Raw genomic sequence first — 17,414 nt, 5'->3', positions numbered from 1 at the left:
GTGATCCAATATATTACTGTCTCTTGTGGGACATGTAACATGCTGTCTGTATTTTGGCAGTTCACGGGACAGATTGGCTTTATTAAAGTCCCCGAGAATTATTAAAACAGAGTCCGGGTGTTGTTGTTCTGTCTCTGTAATCTGATCAGCGAGTTTCTGTAAAGCTGAGCTCACATGCGCTTGGGGATGGATGTAAACACTGACCAGAATGAACGAGTGAAACTCCCGCGGCGAATAGAACGGCTTACAGTTAATGAAGAGTGTTTCGAGATTTGAGCAGCACGTCTTCTTTAACACAGTTACATCTGTACACCACCGTTCATTGATGTAAAAGCATGTCCCACCGCCGCGCGATTTCCCAGTGGATTCTGATTCACGATCCGCTCTAAACAGCTGAAATCCCGGCAGATGGAGCGCGCTGTCCGGTATGGTGTCATTCAGCCAGGTTTCCGTGAAACACAGAGCAGCAGAGTGTGTGAAATCCTTATTTGTCCGAGAGAGCAGAAGGAGTTCGTCCGTTTTGTTGGGTAGAGAGCGGAGATTTGCCAGATGGATGCTAGGCAACGGCGTTCGAAATCCGCGCTTCCTGAGTCTGACGAGCGCTCCCGCTCGCTTCCCCCGTCTGCGCGTCCTGAAGCGTTTGATCAGCGCCGCCGCTCCTCCGATAACAACGTTCACTAAAACATCTGAATAATTGAAATCCGGAAAAACATCTTGTGGTGCGTTCTGCCGAATGTTCAGCAGTTCTTCCCTGGTGAAACTGATGGCAGGAATATAACTAAAGACAGGACAAACTAACAAAAACACAAAAACATATGCGGAGCTCGTCACGGAGGCAGCCATCCTGTATCGGCGCCAGCGATACGATGTGATACTGTAGCTGACGGCTGAATGGTTGCAATTTTATCTCTAATAGTATCGATTTTAGAAGTAAAGTAGTTCATAAAGTCATTACTGTTGTGGTGTTGGGGAATGTCAACACTTGTTGAGGCTTTATTTTTCGTTAATTTAGCCACTGTATTGAATAAATAAATTACTTGACTGATGTTCTCATAATGTTGAGTGAAAACGTTCTCATAACAACGTTCTTGTAACGTGTTAAAATTTATTTCATAATGTTGAACAAATACATTGTTAAAACACCACTATTGGAATGCCTTCATTTTAGAAGTGATGGGAACAGAAATTACGAGTGTGACCTGTCCTAGTCCCAGACAGCATTAATATAGCATGGCTTAAGATCTTTACAGTATCTTATGTTAATTACACGTCAATGGCGTGAATTTGTCAAAAACGAATTATCTGCAATAAAATATAAAAAAATAAAGTGCTTTATATGAGAGAACATTCTCTAATTTTTATAACAATAGCAAATCTATATGTAACGCAGCAGGTCATTCTTTCATACGCTTGCTTTTATGTATTTTGAACATGCTTCATCAGCGCATCATTAAGCTCTCACTTGTATCACCTTCACTCGCGCAGTGACACTTATAAGTAAAATATATAACTATTTTCATAACTCGCAAAACTTCACCTCATGTGTGAGACTTTGTGTGAAACCGAAGTAAAAAACTAGGTAACACTTTATAATAACGTTCTGTTATAAGTAATTTATACATGATTAGTTTATGATGAACTAATCATTTACAAAACATGACTATACATTTATAAATGATTAATAAGTAATAACATTTTAGTAATATTTTATTAATTCAGTTATAAGTAATTTATAAATGATTAGTTAATGATGAACGAATCATTTACAAAACATGACTATATGTTCATAAATGATTAATGAGTGGTAAGCTAGCAATTTACAAATGTATTTTAAGTTATCTTAAAAAGAGTTGAAATCATTAAATAAATCAAACTGATCATTAGTAGATGGTTTATAAGTTATTAGTTGATAACATTATTTATCACTTATAAATAACTGAAGCATTTATGTCAAAATCATTTTGTATGATTATCTACATATTTAATACATATATCTACAAAATTCAAATTTTCAACATTTAACGAACATTCACTCATAAAGTTTTCAAGAATATAGAATGGAATGTTTTTATAGCATTCACATAAACCAATAAAAAATGTTCCTAATACATTAAGAAAATTCTAATTTAAAAAATTTAACGAACATTTAGGGAATGTTCCTATAACATTCATATACACCAAGAAAAAATTGACATGGACATTTGAAACATTTAAAGAACATTCAGTAATGACGTTTTCGTAACATTTTCATAACAGTAGGATGGAATGTCCCTGTAACATTCGCAGAAACCCCACAAAAATGTTCTCAATACATAAAAAAAACTTGTTTTCAACGTGTACAAAACATTCCGAAATAACGTTTTCATAACTTAAAGTAAATGTTAGTAAAATGTTCTGACAACTAATTTTTGTTAGCTGGGTTGTTACTCACTGGTATGAGATGCGTGCCCGCAGTTCACAGAATTTGTTGTCCAGTGTCTGGACATTAACCAGCAAAATGGTTAGGAGAGAAGGTTGGAAGGGATGACGTCTGAGTCTTACAAGTATGCCGGCTCTCTTTCTACTGTTCTTGTGGAGTTCCCTCAGTCGTGACCATGTGTTCCAGACAAAGGGCTCTGATGCAATGTTTGTGAACAAAGCGCTGGCGTTCAAGAACTCAAATTCTGATTTGTGCTGCGAACCAATGTTTAAAAGCGTGTATCAATCGTAGACTGCTATACTAACAACATCCAACACGTAGCATAACAAAATAACAAAAATAATTTTGTGATTATGTGTATTGTACTAATACAATAAATGTAATATGCTGAAATGTTTGAAAAAAAACAATGCAATTTTGATAATTTGTTGTGATACAAGTACTAAGATTTTTGAAAATGTATCAGTTGCTTGTGAAAACTGCTCCAAAGCAATAATAATTAAAAAAAAAATCTGTAAACGATAAACTGCAAAGATTTGAATAAACCATGTTTTGTAAACAATAAATGTTAGCAGTTTTATATTAAGAATAATTCCTTTTTAGTGGTCTCAATGTAATAATTTCATGGTACTAACAGGGAGTGTTATCCACGTTAAAAAAGTTAACAGCTTAAGTCATTTGTGGATTAATGCTTATTGGAGATGCAAACCGTTTCAAACGATTCAATTCAATTTGGTGAACCGGTTCAAGAAGATCCGGTTACATCGAATGATTAATTCGTGAACTGGATATAACTAAACTGCAGTGATTTGAAATTTCACAACAGACCTGGAAGAGAAGACAATGCTGAATAAAGTTGTAGTTTTTGCTATTTTTGGATCAAACGGTATTTTCGATACTTCAAAAATGGCTAACTGATGTCACATGGGCTACTTTGATGATGTTTTTCTTACCTTTCTGGACATGGAAAGTACACCGTGCACACAGTCTCAATGGAGGGACTGAGAGCTCTTGGACTAAATCTAAAATATCTTAAACTGTGTTCTGAAGAATGGAGGTCTCACAGGTTTGGAACGACATGAGAGTTATTAATGATGTAATTTAGATTTTGGGTGAACTAAACCTTCAAAATATGTATATTCAAACTATTTCATGAATATGAAATAAATATATAATATATATATATTTTTTTAAAAATATGAAATTTCATATAAACTCATTGATCTCCACCACATCACTCAAATGTATTCATACTAGTGTTGTCCAACACAAAATTTCAGTATTTGGTATTGATAACAGTGAAAATCCACGGTTCTTGGTACCAATTTCGGTACCAAAGCAAAACACAAAAATATGCCGAAAAAAATAAAAACAAAAATTGTTATCACTAAAAATAAAAAAAACAATGTCATTCTTCATGCTTATTTACAATTGTTTTTAAAGTTTTTCTACAAGTAATATAATTATGAAAAACAGTAAACAAGTTTCACCAAAATGTAATTTGTCTTTTGATTAATGAAATGTAAACACATTTTATTTTTTGATGAATAAAGGGGATTTGCTATTAAAATTTAAACATGGAAGAACTATTGTGTGATTTATTTATTTAAAAAAAATAAAGTTGTATTCATTTTTTCAACAGTAGTAGCAGAATCACATACAAAACTGTGGAATTCTTCACCTATTGAGATAAGTCAAAACAAAACTCTTTTAAAGCATTTTTAAATCTCGCCTTAAAACTCTTTTTAAAAACATATATTTATAAACTTTTTCAAAGCATTAACAATAAGTGTGATACAGTTTAAGTTATAGCTTTTCCCCCCTTTATAACCCTTTCCGCAAAAGTAATTAACCATGCATTACATAAAGGTTAACACAATAATAATACTAATAACAATAAAAAAGTTAAATAAAAATTATATATATATATATATATATATATATATATATACACACATACATACACACACACACAAATACATAGCCAATAATAAAAGTTACCTGACATGTTCGTGGTCCATACACAATTACAAAACATAAAACTCATTTTTTTAGGGTAGCTTTCAATTAAACATTTATATTATTGTCTATACAGCAAAATCCCCAGTGTTAATTTAACACTCTTGAGTGTGGACTCATATAAACACTAAAGCAGTGTTAAAAGTAACACTGAAGCAGAGTTAAAGTTAATGAGACAATTAAGAAGTTAATTGAGTTATGATTGACCATTATTGAAGACACCTGATGTTAACAAGCAGAATCACCAAAGGAGAAAATCACAATTTGTGTATCACCATTATAGTGGTCAATGTTTGCTTTAGTTGGGATCTTGACCCTTCAGTTATTATCTTTAGATTTTATGTGGCTGTGGTGACTGAATTATATCATACAGACAGACCACAGCAAAGGCAATCATGTGTGCCATTGATCGTGATTTGAGCTATTTGTTATAGAGTGACCTGAATGCCTGAGTTTAAGTTTCTTTACTGCATACATAAATTAAGTGAAAAAGAAAAGTAAGCAACCCAGCATTTCTGACATAGTATGACATGTTTTTAATAGTTAGTTCTACGTAAAAAAAAAAGAAGTAATCTTTTATTTGGACACACAGACATCAGGAATCAGCGTGAGCATCACAACAACAGTGACCATCAAAAAAGCTTGTTGTAGCCAATAAAAACTCATCCATGGCTCCCATCATGCATTGCGGCATGAATAAATTATGAGCTGAACTGTCTTTTTAACTTTTTATTCTAACTATATTTTATTTTTGCTGTTTTTATGTTAATTTTTTTGTATCTAGTTTTGTGATGTTCAGAGTTGGTCTGTTTATCTGAATATGTTGTTTGTCACCGTTGTTGAGATTCATACGTTGATTATTGTTATCTGTGTGTGCCTAAAATTGGAATTCTTTAATTAAAAAAAATCATAATCACTTGCAAGAGATACCTACAAAATGTATAGAAAATGCAGATTTTTTCATTGCGGAATCAAAGCTGTGACAATCAATAATGGAAGTTTTACTTTGAGAAAAGACTGTAAATGAGTTCAGTGATTCATGTCAAACAACGATTACATTAAAACATAATCATCAACACGCAATGATTTTTGCTCTTTGTTTGACAAACAAACTTTAAAAGTAAAAAGTTACAAGCCAAGATCCCAGCTAAAGCAAACACTGAACACTATAATGGTGATACACAAATTGTGATTTTTCTCATTGCCGTTAATAAACTTGAGAACTTGAGAGTCCAAGCGTCCCAGAAGAACAGTGGTCATACCTTGCGGCTGCGCCGCACACAAACCTCCCCAAAAGACATTCCTTTACCGCCGCCATTTCGCAACGACGGAACGACGAGTCCTTCCAGCTGTGGGCTCGTCATTATGAGGTGATTCAAGAGGCACGCTATAAAGATAGTGGTGTTGATTTGGATGCAGTGTTAACAGCAGAGTTGCCTACTAGACTGCCACCTGAACTGTTCATTGTTTGGGACAATTTTCCATCTGAAATTCTGCACTCGTTCAAAGCAGCGAAAAAAGAATTACGTTTGGCGTTTGGCCAGAAGGATGTCATAGCATCTTTTCAAACATTTCCAAATTCACGTCATAAATTGCCTAATGAACCAATGGAAGTGTTTGCAGCAGACATATGTAGATTGGTCAAAGAAGCTTTTCCTGATTTCGAACAGAATGCATCAGAATACATAAAACTGTCACGATTTCTGGTGGGTTTAGATCAAGAACTCCAGATCAAATGCCATGAAAGTGGTGTGAAAATGTTCAAAGACGCATTCCAAGTCGCTACCCAAGCAGAACGGGCATGTACAGCAGCCAGATTGGTACAGCCAGTTTTATCTACAGTGAGAGAGAATTCGATGGCACAGACAGTGAATGCTATTTCTGAAACTGACAGTCTTTTTTTGAAGCAAGTCGTTGTTGCTCTTACAAACACAGTCAAAGATTTAGGTAAGGATGTCTCAGCATTGAAACTGCAACTGCATGATCAACGCAGCCGATCTCATCAAACCTCATCAAACCTCATCACCACATTGTCATAGTTCAACAAGGCATGTTAGTCCAACAAGATATGCCACAGATTGGGGTGCATCGTATGATCATTTATCAACCAAACATCCTGAGGCTTGTCCTCCATCACCTGGCATTTATAGAAGATCTCCCAGCCATCGCAGAGACCTTTACAGACAACAAGACTACACATACCAGCATAATGACAGAGTGGACTTATCACCGCATCGCAGGGAGAGGTTTGATGATTACTATTCTCCAAAATACTCCACTGCAGCCAACACTGACCACTACGTGGATTACAGACAGGGACAACTTCGTGACACCATGGCTTCCAACAACTCGTCATTACAGCGATGCAGTCCAAGCCCTCATCACAGGTGTGTCACCTTTGACAACTACTAGGACTATAATTACAGACCTCAGCAGCACAGCCTTGATCATCGTAGTGGTTCAAGTGATGTCTATCCAGATCGTTGCAGCTATCGTCAGGGAAACTTTCGCTAGCTGATGCGGTGGGGCACACATCAGCTACTTCATCACTAGCCCCACACGACACCGTAAAGATGACAACTACAGACACCAGCCATCCAGAGACTGATCACTGTCCTGCTACAAACATGAAGGACATTTGTAGAGCACACATGGATCTTTCATCCGGATATTGGCAAGTGCAGCTTAATGAGGCAGACAAACCAAAAACAGCCTTCACTACTGGTCGTTCTTTATATCAGTTTACGGTGATTCCAATGGGTGTTGTCAATGCTCCGCCCACTTTTTAACATTTGATGCAGCTAGTGTTGCAGGGTCTGCCCTGGAAAACATGTCTTGTGTATTTAGACGATATCAATGTCTACAGCAAGAATTTTGCAGAGCACATTCAACACTTGAGGGAGGTTTTCTAGCGTTTGAAAGCAGCAAACTTAAAGCTGAAACCAGCTAAATGTTCTTTCGCTCAATGGCAAGTGACATTTCTGGGCCATATTGTGTCTTCGGCTGGTCTCCAGCCTGATGTCAAAAACATTCAGAAGGTTAAGGAATGGCCTACTCCTGGAAATCCTACAGAAGTTCGAGCCTTCTTAGGCCTGTGTTCATATTACAGGCGTTTCATTCGCTGCTTTGCTCAAATGTCACAGCCACTGCATGCTCCAACTCAGAAAGCGAAGTTGTTTGTTTGGACTGAGTTAGAACAGGAAGCTTTCAATTCCCTGCAACATGCACTTACAAATGCTCCAATTCTTTCTTACCCAGATTTTTCAAAAGAGTTTTTACTCTTCACAGATGCTTCTAACACAGCCATTGGGTGTGTTCTATCTCAGCTGCATGCTGACAACAAAGAAAGTGGCATTGCTTATGGCAGTCACATCTTGACACCTACTGAGAAACGATGGTCAACATATGAAAGGCAGTTGTGGTCTATTGTTTGGTCCATTCGTCACTTCCGTCAATATCTCATGGGTCATTCTTTTCGAATAATTACTGACCACAAACCTTTGTTTAATCTGAGAAGAATGGTTTTGAATGGTGATCCAACGGGGAGCAGAGCAAGGTGGGCTCTCGAGATTGACTTCTATGACTGGACCATTGAGCACTGACATGGTCACAAAAATGCCAATGCTGATGCCTTGTACATTTTGTTTCTACTTCGACGCAGACTGAGGTAGCCGAATCACATCCTACTTCTGCACAGCCTGTTTCTTCTGGTGTGGGTTCTGGGTTTGAGCCTTCAAACTCTGCGCTTTCTGCCTTTTCCAGGGTTACATGCCTGGGTATGGATAATGACGATATGATAAAGGCTCAGGGAGCTGACCCTGTTTTAAGCATTGTCGCTGAATGGGTGTTAATGCAGAAACAACCCCCATATGCAACTCTCAAAGGTGCGGCTAATGGATTTCGGCATTTCTGGAAAGAGTTTGCAAGGCTTACCTTTGTAGATCATATCCTTTGTCAAAGAGTCAGACCCCCGCCAGGTGAACAGATTCTGCAGGTTGTAGTTGCAATTGCAATGCCGCATAACGCGTTTGAGATTTTGCATGGTCATTCACTCTCTGGACATATCAGTGCACAAAAGACTTTGCAACGTGCTCTAGTGAGATGCTACTGGCCCCACATGTCTAGGGACATTATACAATGGTGTTCCCAATGTCAAGCTTGTGAATCAAGGAAGCCACAAACACCTCATCAGCACGCCCCAATGCAAAACATAGTCACAAGCATGCCTTTTGAAAAAGTTGCTCCTGATCTGACGGAGTTGCCCATTACATAGAAAGGGAATTGGTATGCTCTTGTAGTTATGGATTACTTTACCAAATACCTCAATCTCTATGCAGTTACTGATCAACGTGCAACGACTGTCGCCAAGTGACCAAGGCAGACAGTTTGATTCTGATTTGGTGAAAGAACTGTGTTCCCTGCTTGGGATTCGAAAAACATGGACATCTCCATATTTTGCCTTGTCAGATGGAATGGTAGAACGTGCCAATAGGTCCATAAAAGATCAGCTTGCAAAATATCTGTATACTAAAGGTGGGGAATGGGATGACCACTTAAAACAGGTTGAATTTGCCTACAATACTAGTGTTCATTCATCAACCAAACATACACCTTACTTCTTAGCACATGGCCGAGAAGCTCGCCTTCCTGCTGATTTTCTTCTGGATGTTCCCACAGCACCTTCTAGAGCTACCCCAGGAACCCCAAATAAATATGCACATTCTATGCTTGGTCGATTACGTTCTGCTTTCACCACTGTTGCAGACAATATCCAAACAGCTGGAGCACAGCAAAAGCATTACTATGACCGCTATATCCGCCATAAAGCTTATCAGCCTGATGATCTCGTATGGGTTGCTCTTCCAGCTATGTCAAGACGCAAACTCTCTCCAAAATGGACTGGATCACACAGGGTCTTGAGCAGATTGGATTCTTCCACAGGTGACATTGGAGTGACATATAAAGTGTTAGATCGGTTTGATACTAGGTCAAAGCCTAAACTGATTCACTATAATCGGCTAAAACCTTACCGCTCTGTGTGGTCCCCTGAACCACGTCCAGTTCTGATATCCCATCAAAGTGGACGCCCTCCACTTATAGCGCTATCAGGGTCCAGACCTTATGTATTTCAAGATTCATCTTTGCCCAAGTCTGTAAGACCCATTGAACAAGTACAAGAGAGGGATGGTACATTACCTCCTCTTCAGAATGAAATGTCTGAGGGGTCTAGAGCTACATTGCCAGTAGAAATCTCTTTTGAAAAACCAGCAGAGGGCATGACAACAAGGTCAGGACGTTCTGTGCGTCCTCCAATACGTTATAGGAATTTATAATGTTTATTTTTTTCATTTATCTCTATAGTTTTTCCTTTCCATTTGATAATACATTTCGGAGTATGGCATTTTGACAGGTATGGTAGAAAACAGTTTAAGAATGTCAAATGAGGCCAGAACAATAACACATTCAAGTTGTAATTTGTATGTTGTAAAAGTTTACTGTTGTTGAAATTGTTGATTTTTTTTTTTTTTGTACCTTAATGTGTTTTGTGTTGGAATTACAAAGGTCTGGAAATCTTACGTTGTTACATATGTATGATTTTGTTGTGTTTCTTTCAGGAAACGAGGATGTTTCTTTCTAAGTTCAAATTAAACCATTTTATTTTTGTGTTAGAAATGCCCCATGTTAAAAGTGTCTGTTGTTATGAGGACTTTTATTCTGATGGGGCGGAAGACGAAAAAAAGGAGAGAAGTGAGGAGTTTGTGAACCAGAGAATAAAGTGGGGAAAAAGAACTCGTCAGTATTCAAGGGTTTTATTTCTATAAACAATCAATTAAAGCCCCGAAAACACCCACAAGCACTCAAGCAAGCGTTACAATAGTATTAAAGCTGAGCTTTAGTCGATAAATAGCAGCCTTACATAGTTTCCGTTATTGCTGTCAATGTGTGTGAGAGAAGAGTCCAGGATGTGAGAGATGGCATCATCAGTGGATCTGTTTGGGCGACAGGCAAACTGAAGAGGTTCTAAAGTATCCGGGATGGAGGAGCAGATGAAATTTTTTAACCAGTCCCTCAAAGATCTTCATGACTATTGATGTGAGGGCAACTGGACTAAAGTCATTCAGACAAGAGGGTTTATTGATCTTAGGCACAGGGATGATGTCAGATTTTTGAATGAGGTGGGAACCACCAGTGTAGCAAGAGACTCATTAAAAATGGATGTAAACAAACCAGCGAGCTGATCAGCGCAGGACAGCAGAACACGGCCAGAAATTCCATCAGGTCCGGCTGCTTTCCTTATTCATTTTTTTCTTATTTCCTTATCCTTATACATTCACTCGCTTTAGAGCCCTCCGAACCTTGTCCTTCGACACAGTGATCACATGATGATCGCTGATCTGACTGCTGCTTCCTGGCGCACTGATCGGCAGACATGTATTTATGTCCTCATTGAAACGGCAGATACTGAAATTACTGCAAGCGGCATGCGCTTTAGTCTATGTAGTAAAAAAACCAGCACGTCTCTGCCATTCATTCATTCACACAGAGACGCGCAGGATTCATATTTCAACCAACTTTTGTAGCTTAACATTTAAAGATACTGGTCCATATGCTAACTTTGACAAATTCCGTGACTGTCCATATTAAAATGTAAGTTTTATTTTCATGTCTGGATTTGCGTCAAGAACCGGGTTGACTCGGTACCACCGGTACTTAAAGAAACCTGGTACCGTGACATTTTCATTTTTTCTGTACCGACTTGGTACCGAAGTACCGGGTCTTTTGACAACACTAATTCATACTATATCATAAATATGATATATATATATATATATATATATATATATATATATATATATATATATATATTTTTTTTTTTTTTTTTTTTTTTTTAATGAATTTAATATATACTCTTTGTTAAGTATATAGTGTGTTAAGTTACAGTTTTCTCATAAAGTTTTCATTCCTATGTGGGTCAAAATCGCAACATAATAGATTCAGGCAAGATGAAGTAATGCCAGAGGATGCTCGGCCTCATGTCAGCCACTTCCTCTGTGATTCGTTGAGCCTACTTCATGTGCCCCCAACAAGACTGGCTCAAAGCCCATGTACCGACCCACACTTGAAGCCTTAATTTCTTATTGTGAATCTTGAGTTCTTTAAATCAAGTTAACTTGCACGGTATGATGTGATTGAACAGAAGCAAAACAGTCTTCAGGTAGGACAAAAAGGCTGTTCGATGAATTTTTAAAAACCTGTATGCTTGAAAATTACTGCACAAAAGCAAATTATTTATCATGAATTAGAAAATGCCATTGTGGAGGAAATGGAGAAATGTATTGCAGTGGCTTGATAGTTGTTTGGTGATAATACAAGCAATAATTATTGTAATCTCTTAAGGAAATTAAGTCTTCCGCTTCCAAGATCTTGATGGGTTATTATAAGTCTGCAGTTATGCACATTCAAAAAGCCATAGTGTTAGCAAGTTATATAAACCATGTTTCCATCTTTAAAAGGAATGCAAAGACAATTGTAGCCACTGGTTTTGCCTCAAAATTATAAAAACATACACAAATAAATAAAATCTTTTACACCTGGTGTCACTGTCATTTGACTATTTTCAAGTATGGCCTTTTCTCAGTTTTGCGTGAACTAAATATTACAACTATTAAACATGTATTGTTATTTCTGTATTAAGATATACTTAGCCAGATAAATATAGGACACATGGACTTAGAAATAGAAATGTTATTTTTGAAAACATGCACAAGAGATTCCTATTGCATGAACAATACTATTAACAACATTCATGATATCTTTACTAGAACATGTTTCAGTATTTTTTTTTTTTATTGTGCTTAAAAAATATAAAGTTTAATGTTGCTGTATTTTAATATACTAACCATTCACTTGACAAGCAATACGTTTACAGTTTGCAAATGCATATACTACAAAAACTATATAACAAAGGTAGGCAGTTATACAGGTAATACTCTATTAGACATATACAGTAACTACTGAAACTGGTTCTAGTTTGTAAAAAACAACAATAAATAAATAACAAAACAAAAGGCCAGATAATACATTTTTGATGGGGCGGCAGTTAATAAGTCAGTGAGTCATACTGTATTTGTCAGTACACTTCAGAGCAAGGTATGTAAACCTCAAAATACACAAAAAAACCCCAAAAAAAACAAACAAAAAAAACTTCCAGTGCATTTACATATACATACAGTATGCCAGGCTAAAGTTTTAAGCACATTAAGTTTTAGGTAACAGCATAAAACAGCATGTTATCACTTATTTGTTTTACCATTTACAAATAAGTTCATAACTTATATTTGTTCAGAGATGGAATGCACAAAACTTGTTACACAGATCCCAGCTGCTTTAAGTGTAGTTTATGACTAAGTGTAGTCTAATTCTTTTAATAATGGCTTCCTTTATTTTTTGAGTTTTTACACCATACATGATTGGATTTATAATAGGAGACAAAATAAGAACATACAAAGAGAGTATAACACGGACTGTACAAGGCACATGACGCATATTGAATCGACTTTGGAATATTTCAAAGCAAATACCTATTACAAAGTTTAGTAATGCTATTAAATGTGGGACACATGTACTGAATTTAACTCGATTTGTTTTTGACAACTTCAAGCAGATAAAGATGATCCTAACATAAGTATAAAAAATTATGAAAACTGGTAGGATAGTAAGGGACATCATAACAACACCATATATATTATTACTTAAAGTATCAGAGCATGCTAGCTTCACAACAGAAAAATTGTCACAGTAGACTTTTTCAATAATTACTCCACAAATGTTAAGATTTCCTGTAATTGAGATAGTGATGGTTGATCGCACAAATGGCAAAAGCCAAGAAACTACAACACCTATCGCCACTTTTGCTGGCGTGACTATTTTTTCATATTCTAAAGGATAGCATATAGATATATATCGATCATAAGCCATAACTGTTAAGTTTGTTAGGTCACAGCCACCATAGGTAAATAAACTAAAGATTTGCACAAGGCAAGAAAGCCATGTTATTCGATAATTCTCTGTCAGAATTTTAGTCAAAACAAAAGGTGTAACAGCAGATCCACCATATAAATTAATACAAGCCAAATTGCAAATGAAGATGTACATGGGCTTATGTAGCCCTCTTTCAGCACATATTACATAGATGAGTAAACTGTTAGAAATTATCATGACTGGGTACAGTAAAGATAGCACAATCACAAAAATATACCTTTGGTCATATATTCCTTTGTATCCATCCAGTATGAAAGAAATATTTTTCATGACAGCTCAATTTCCTAAATGGAGAAAATCATAGATAATGAGTCATTTAAAAGCAGTTTTTGTCCTTTAAACATGATAAAAAAAGGGTTTATAAGACACTTAAACATTTTACTCTACATAAAATGACAACTTAAATGCACACACAATACAATGAATAGTATAAATGTATACAATAAGCTTTAGCCTAAAATACTACTACTACTACTACTACTAATAATAATCATGTACACAATATAACATGAAATAAATAAATAAATAAAATAAATAAATAACATACTGATAACATTGCTGTACCTTCCTGTAATATTTTGTATTGGTTAATATTTTCTGTCTATTACAGAATGACTCCATGCAACATGAAATGGCTCTATTTAAATTCTGGTGAATGAAAAAAATAAAAACAAATAACTATGCAAATTTGTTATACTTAGTTCATTAAAAAGGATGTGTGTGCTTTTCTGTCATGTAAAGCCACAAAAATGCTGTAAACATAGTTGCATCATAAAATGTGTTCCCTTCCTCATCAACCCCTATCATCGATGCATATCATCAAGGGAAACATGCATCGTCAAAAGTGGAAACAAGTGGAGGTTTTGAACAATTTAATTGTACTGTAATTTTATTTTTTCCAATACAATCATCGAGTAAACTGTAGCAGAGAAAGCTTAGTCCTTAAAAAAAAAAAACACTATTCATTTGCAAATCCAAAGTTGTCCTATTTGCTGTGTGTGTGTTGGTTGCAGCAACATTATCAGGATGAAAATGTTATGGTCTTTCAGGTTCTCGAGCCCCAAATATTGCAGGGTTTCCAGTTTAGCTGCTGTGATTAGATAACAAAAGCCATAAATGGTATGCATTATTGGAAGACATTTACAGAAATTTTACCATTTATAGACTTTTATTATTTATCTATATTCTCAGAAAATAAAGTACATAATTGTACCTTTAGGAGTAAAATGGTTTGTCACTGGGGCTTTTGTACCCTTGGCACAGATTTGTACCTTAAGAGACCAGTTTTGTACCTGTGGTGACAATTTTGTACCTTAATTTAACAGTACAAAAATTGACCCTTCAAAAATGGTACAAAATTGGCTTTGACGGTACAATTGTTGAGACTACAAATATATATATACACACTGAATTAAAATTTATTAAATCCTTTTCATTTTCACATTTTACAACATTTCATTTCAAACACAATGTCTAACTGTGACTTATAAACAAGCATCAACTGAATGTCATTTGCCTGAAAATCCATTTCATCTCGACGTTGGTTACTTCTATGCCTGCTTCTGATATTTTCTGAAGGACCTCTTCAGTTGAAAGCCCTGTAAGAACCATGAGTAACTGTGCTATGACTTCATCTATGCCAAAAGAAACACTGCAGACTGGATGTTCTTTTAAATTGAGATTCAAGCAGTCAGTCAGGGCTGGCTCTACATATTTGACACATGGCTTAGCAGAGGCGGTCTCTTGATATTGTACCTTAACCTTTAAAAGAGACGGTACATATATATATACCTTTTAATGCTTGGGAACGTATGTGTACATTTTTGACCCTCAAAAAGGTACATACATGTATCTTGAGGTTCAATAATAAGCCATATGGGGTAGTGTAGATTGTACCTTGGGGGACAAAAATTGACTCCTACAGTACCCCTATTTCTGACACCAACCACAGAACAGGAATTCTGCTTCTGATACCACCCTGTCAAACTGGCAACAATATGTGATAGTCTAATCTATTGAGTGGACCGAATTATTTTGTATTTATTTTTTATTTGAAAATGTGGATGATGCCCTTAACAATTGACACTGATTTAAGTGTATTTAGTTAGTTAGTTGTTGTTTTCATTGTTGTTGGACATTATTGCATTTCTGACTCTGCTTCTGCCATCAGAAGCCTGAAATGAATTACGTGAACAGCCACGTCAACATTCCCTTGTGTTTGTGTCCTATATTATAAATTCAGATGCTTCACTAGCACAAGATAATGTTTTACTTTATGATGAGAATCTGTTTTCTAATTTATTTTATTTGTTGTAGGGTGATACTTTTGTCTTGTTTTTGATTTACCTCGAATTTTGTTCATGTTCATGTAAGTTTACATGACTGTTTCAATTATTTTTTTTCACTGACAATCTGGCCTCTATAAAAACATCTCATCATTTGTGATAATATTTCTTTTATTATTAAATTAAATTATATGCAAAAAATTCATTATTGAGAAAGTACAGTATACGATTTTCTTCTATCTGTTAGTCTGAACGGCAAAATGGAAAATGGTGCAAATTTTACATCCATCAGACTGACCGGATATCTTAATTTTGAATTCAAGATTAAGTACTTTTTGTTTGCTGTGATAACTGTGCTGTATTCTACAATCCTATTTGCCAATAGCTTTCTTATTGGTGTCATTTGTTCAGCAAAACCCCTTCATAAACCAATGTATGTGTTTCTCTGTAGTCTGTGTGTTAATGAATTGTATGGCAGCACAGCTTTATTTCCTTCCCTTCAAGTTCATCTGATTTTGAATAACAATGAGATTTCTCTTATTTACTGTTACTTGCAGATATTTTGCATTTATACATATGCAATGATTGAATTTTGTAATTTAGCGGTCATGTCTTTTGATAGATATGTTTCAATTTGTTATCCATTACAGTATAACAGAATCATGACCCCTTTTAGAGTGGGTGTGTTAATAGTTTTGGTGTGGTCATATTGTTTTGTTCAATTTTTTATTCTTTTCTCTTTTAATTTTAAGCTGCAACTCTGTGGAAACAGTATGGAAAAAATATGGTGTGACAATTATTTACTTGTGAAACTTGCTTGTTCAAAAACCTCTTTGAATAATACTTATGGCATTTATGTTAATGTGATGACAGCAATAATTCCATTGATGCTAATTATTTTTTCATATACAAAAATTCTAAAAATATGTATGAGTTCTACTAAAAAAGCTAAGCAGAAGGCTCTAAGCACCTGTGCTCCGCACATAATATCTCTTTTAAACTTTTCTTTGGGCTGCTTCTTTGAAACAGTGCAAAGCAGGTTTGATAATATCAGAATGCCAGCTCTGTTACGTATAATAATTTCAGTCTATTTCTTGATTTGTCAGCCAGTGCTTAACCCTATTATGTATGGAATAAGACTTAAAAATATCAGAAAAGTATGTAAAAACTTGGTTGAATCAAAAGTGGGTATTACATAATATATATATATATATATATATATATATATATATATATATATATATATATATATATATATATATATATAATGTATGTGTGGTTCTTTTTCTTTTCTTTTCTGTGTTAAGAACAGTCATTATGTTTTTTCAGTGTTTTTTATGCTTCAGATATTAACCTAAAATGTTTAATCAAAACAACATTTATATTATTAACTAATGGTAATATACTGTGTTAATCAGTACGGCACAGAGTATACCTTTTTACTTTGAATTTGACAATAGCAGCAATATTGATACATATATATATATATATTCAAAGTAAAAAGGTATACTCTCAAAGTAAAAAAGTAAATTCAAAGTAAAAAGGTATACTCTCTATGCCTTACTGATTAGCACAGTTACTTGCAGTTGTTTTATTTTGCATAATACAATAGTGTTTCTAAAATGTTAAGTGTGCAGGCTTCATTGCCT

General features: G+C 35.4%; 2 protein-coding genes across 2 annotated transcripts; one reads left to right on the top strand and one right to left on the bottom strand.

The window, feature by feature from the left end:
- Nucleotides 1-12,826: 12,826 nt before the first annotated feature.
- On the bottom strand, nt 12,827-13,594 carry LOC128028890 (olfactory receptor 52L1-like). Its single transcript, XM_052616208.1, has one exon. The coding sequence runs from the start codon at nt 13,592-13,594 to the stop codon at nt 12,827-12,829; it is 768 nt and encodes a 255-aa protein (XP_052472168.1).
- Nucleotides 13,595-16,013: 2,419 nt separating this feature from the next.
- LOC128028889 (olfactory receptor 52Z1P-like) lies at nt 16,014-16,964 on the top strand. Its single transcript, XM_052616207.1, has one exon. The coding sequence runs from the start codon at nt 16,026-16,028 to the stop codon at nt 16,962-16,964; it is 939 nt and encodes a 312-aa protein (XP_052472167.1). The 5' UTR covers nt 16,014-16,025.
- The last annotated feature ends 450 nt before the right edge of the window (nt 16,965-17,414 follow it).

Source organism: Carassius gibelio, chromosome A15 (genome assembly GCF_023724105.1).
Source record: "Carassius gibelio isolate Cgi1373 ecotype wild population from Czech Republic chromosome A15, carGib1.2-hapl.c, whole genome shotgun sequence".
NCBI lineage: Eukaryota > Metazoa > Chordata > Actinopteri > Cypriniformes > Cyprinidae > Carassius > Carassius gibelio.
This window is presented reverse-complemented; position numbering and strand designations above follow the sequence as displayed.

Coding starts and splice junctions, on each gene's coding strand:
- LOC128028889 (XM_052616207.1), top strand. CDS start 16,026: ATGGAAAATGGTGCAAATTTTACATCCATCAGACTGACCGGATATCTT.
- LOC128028890 (XM_052616208.1), bottom strand. CDS start 13,594: ATGTACATCTTCATTTGCAATTTGGCTTGTATTAATTTATATGGTGGA.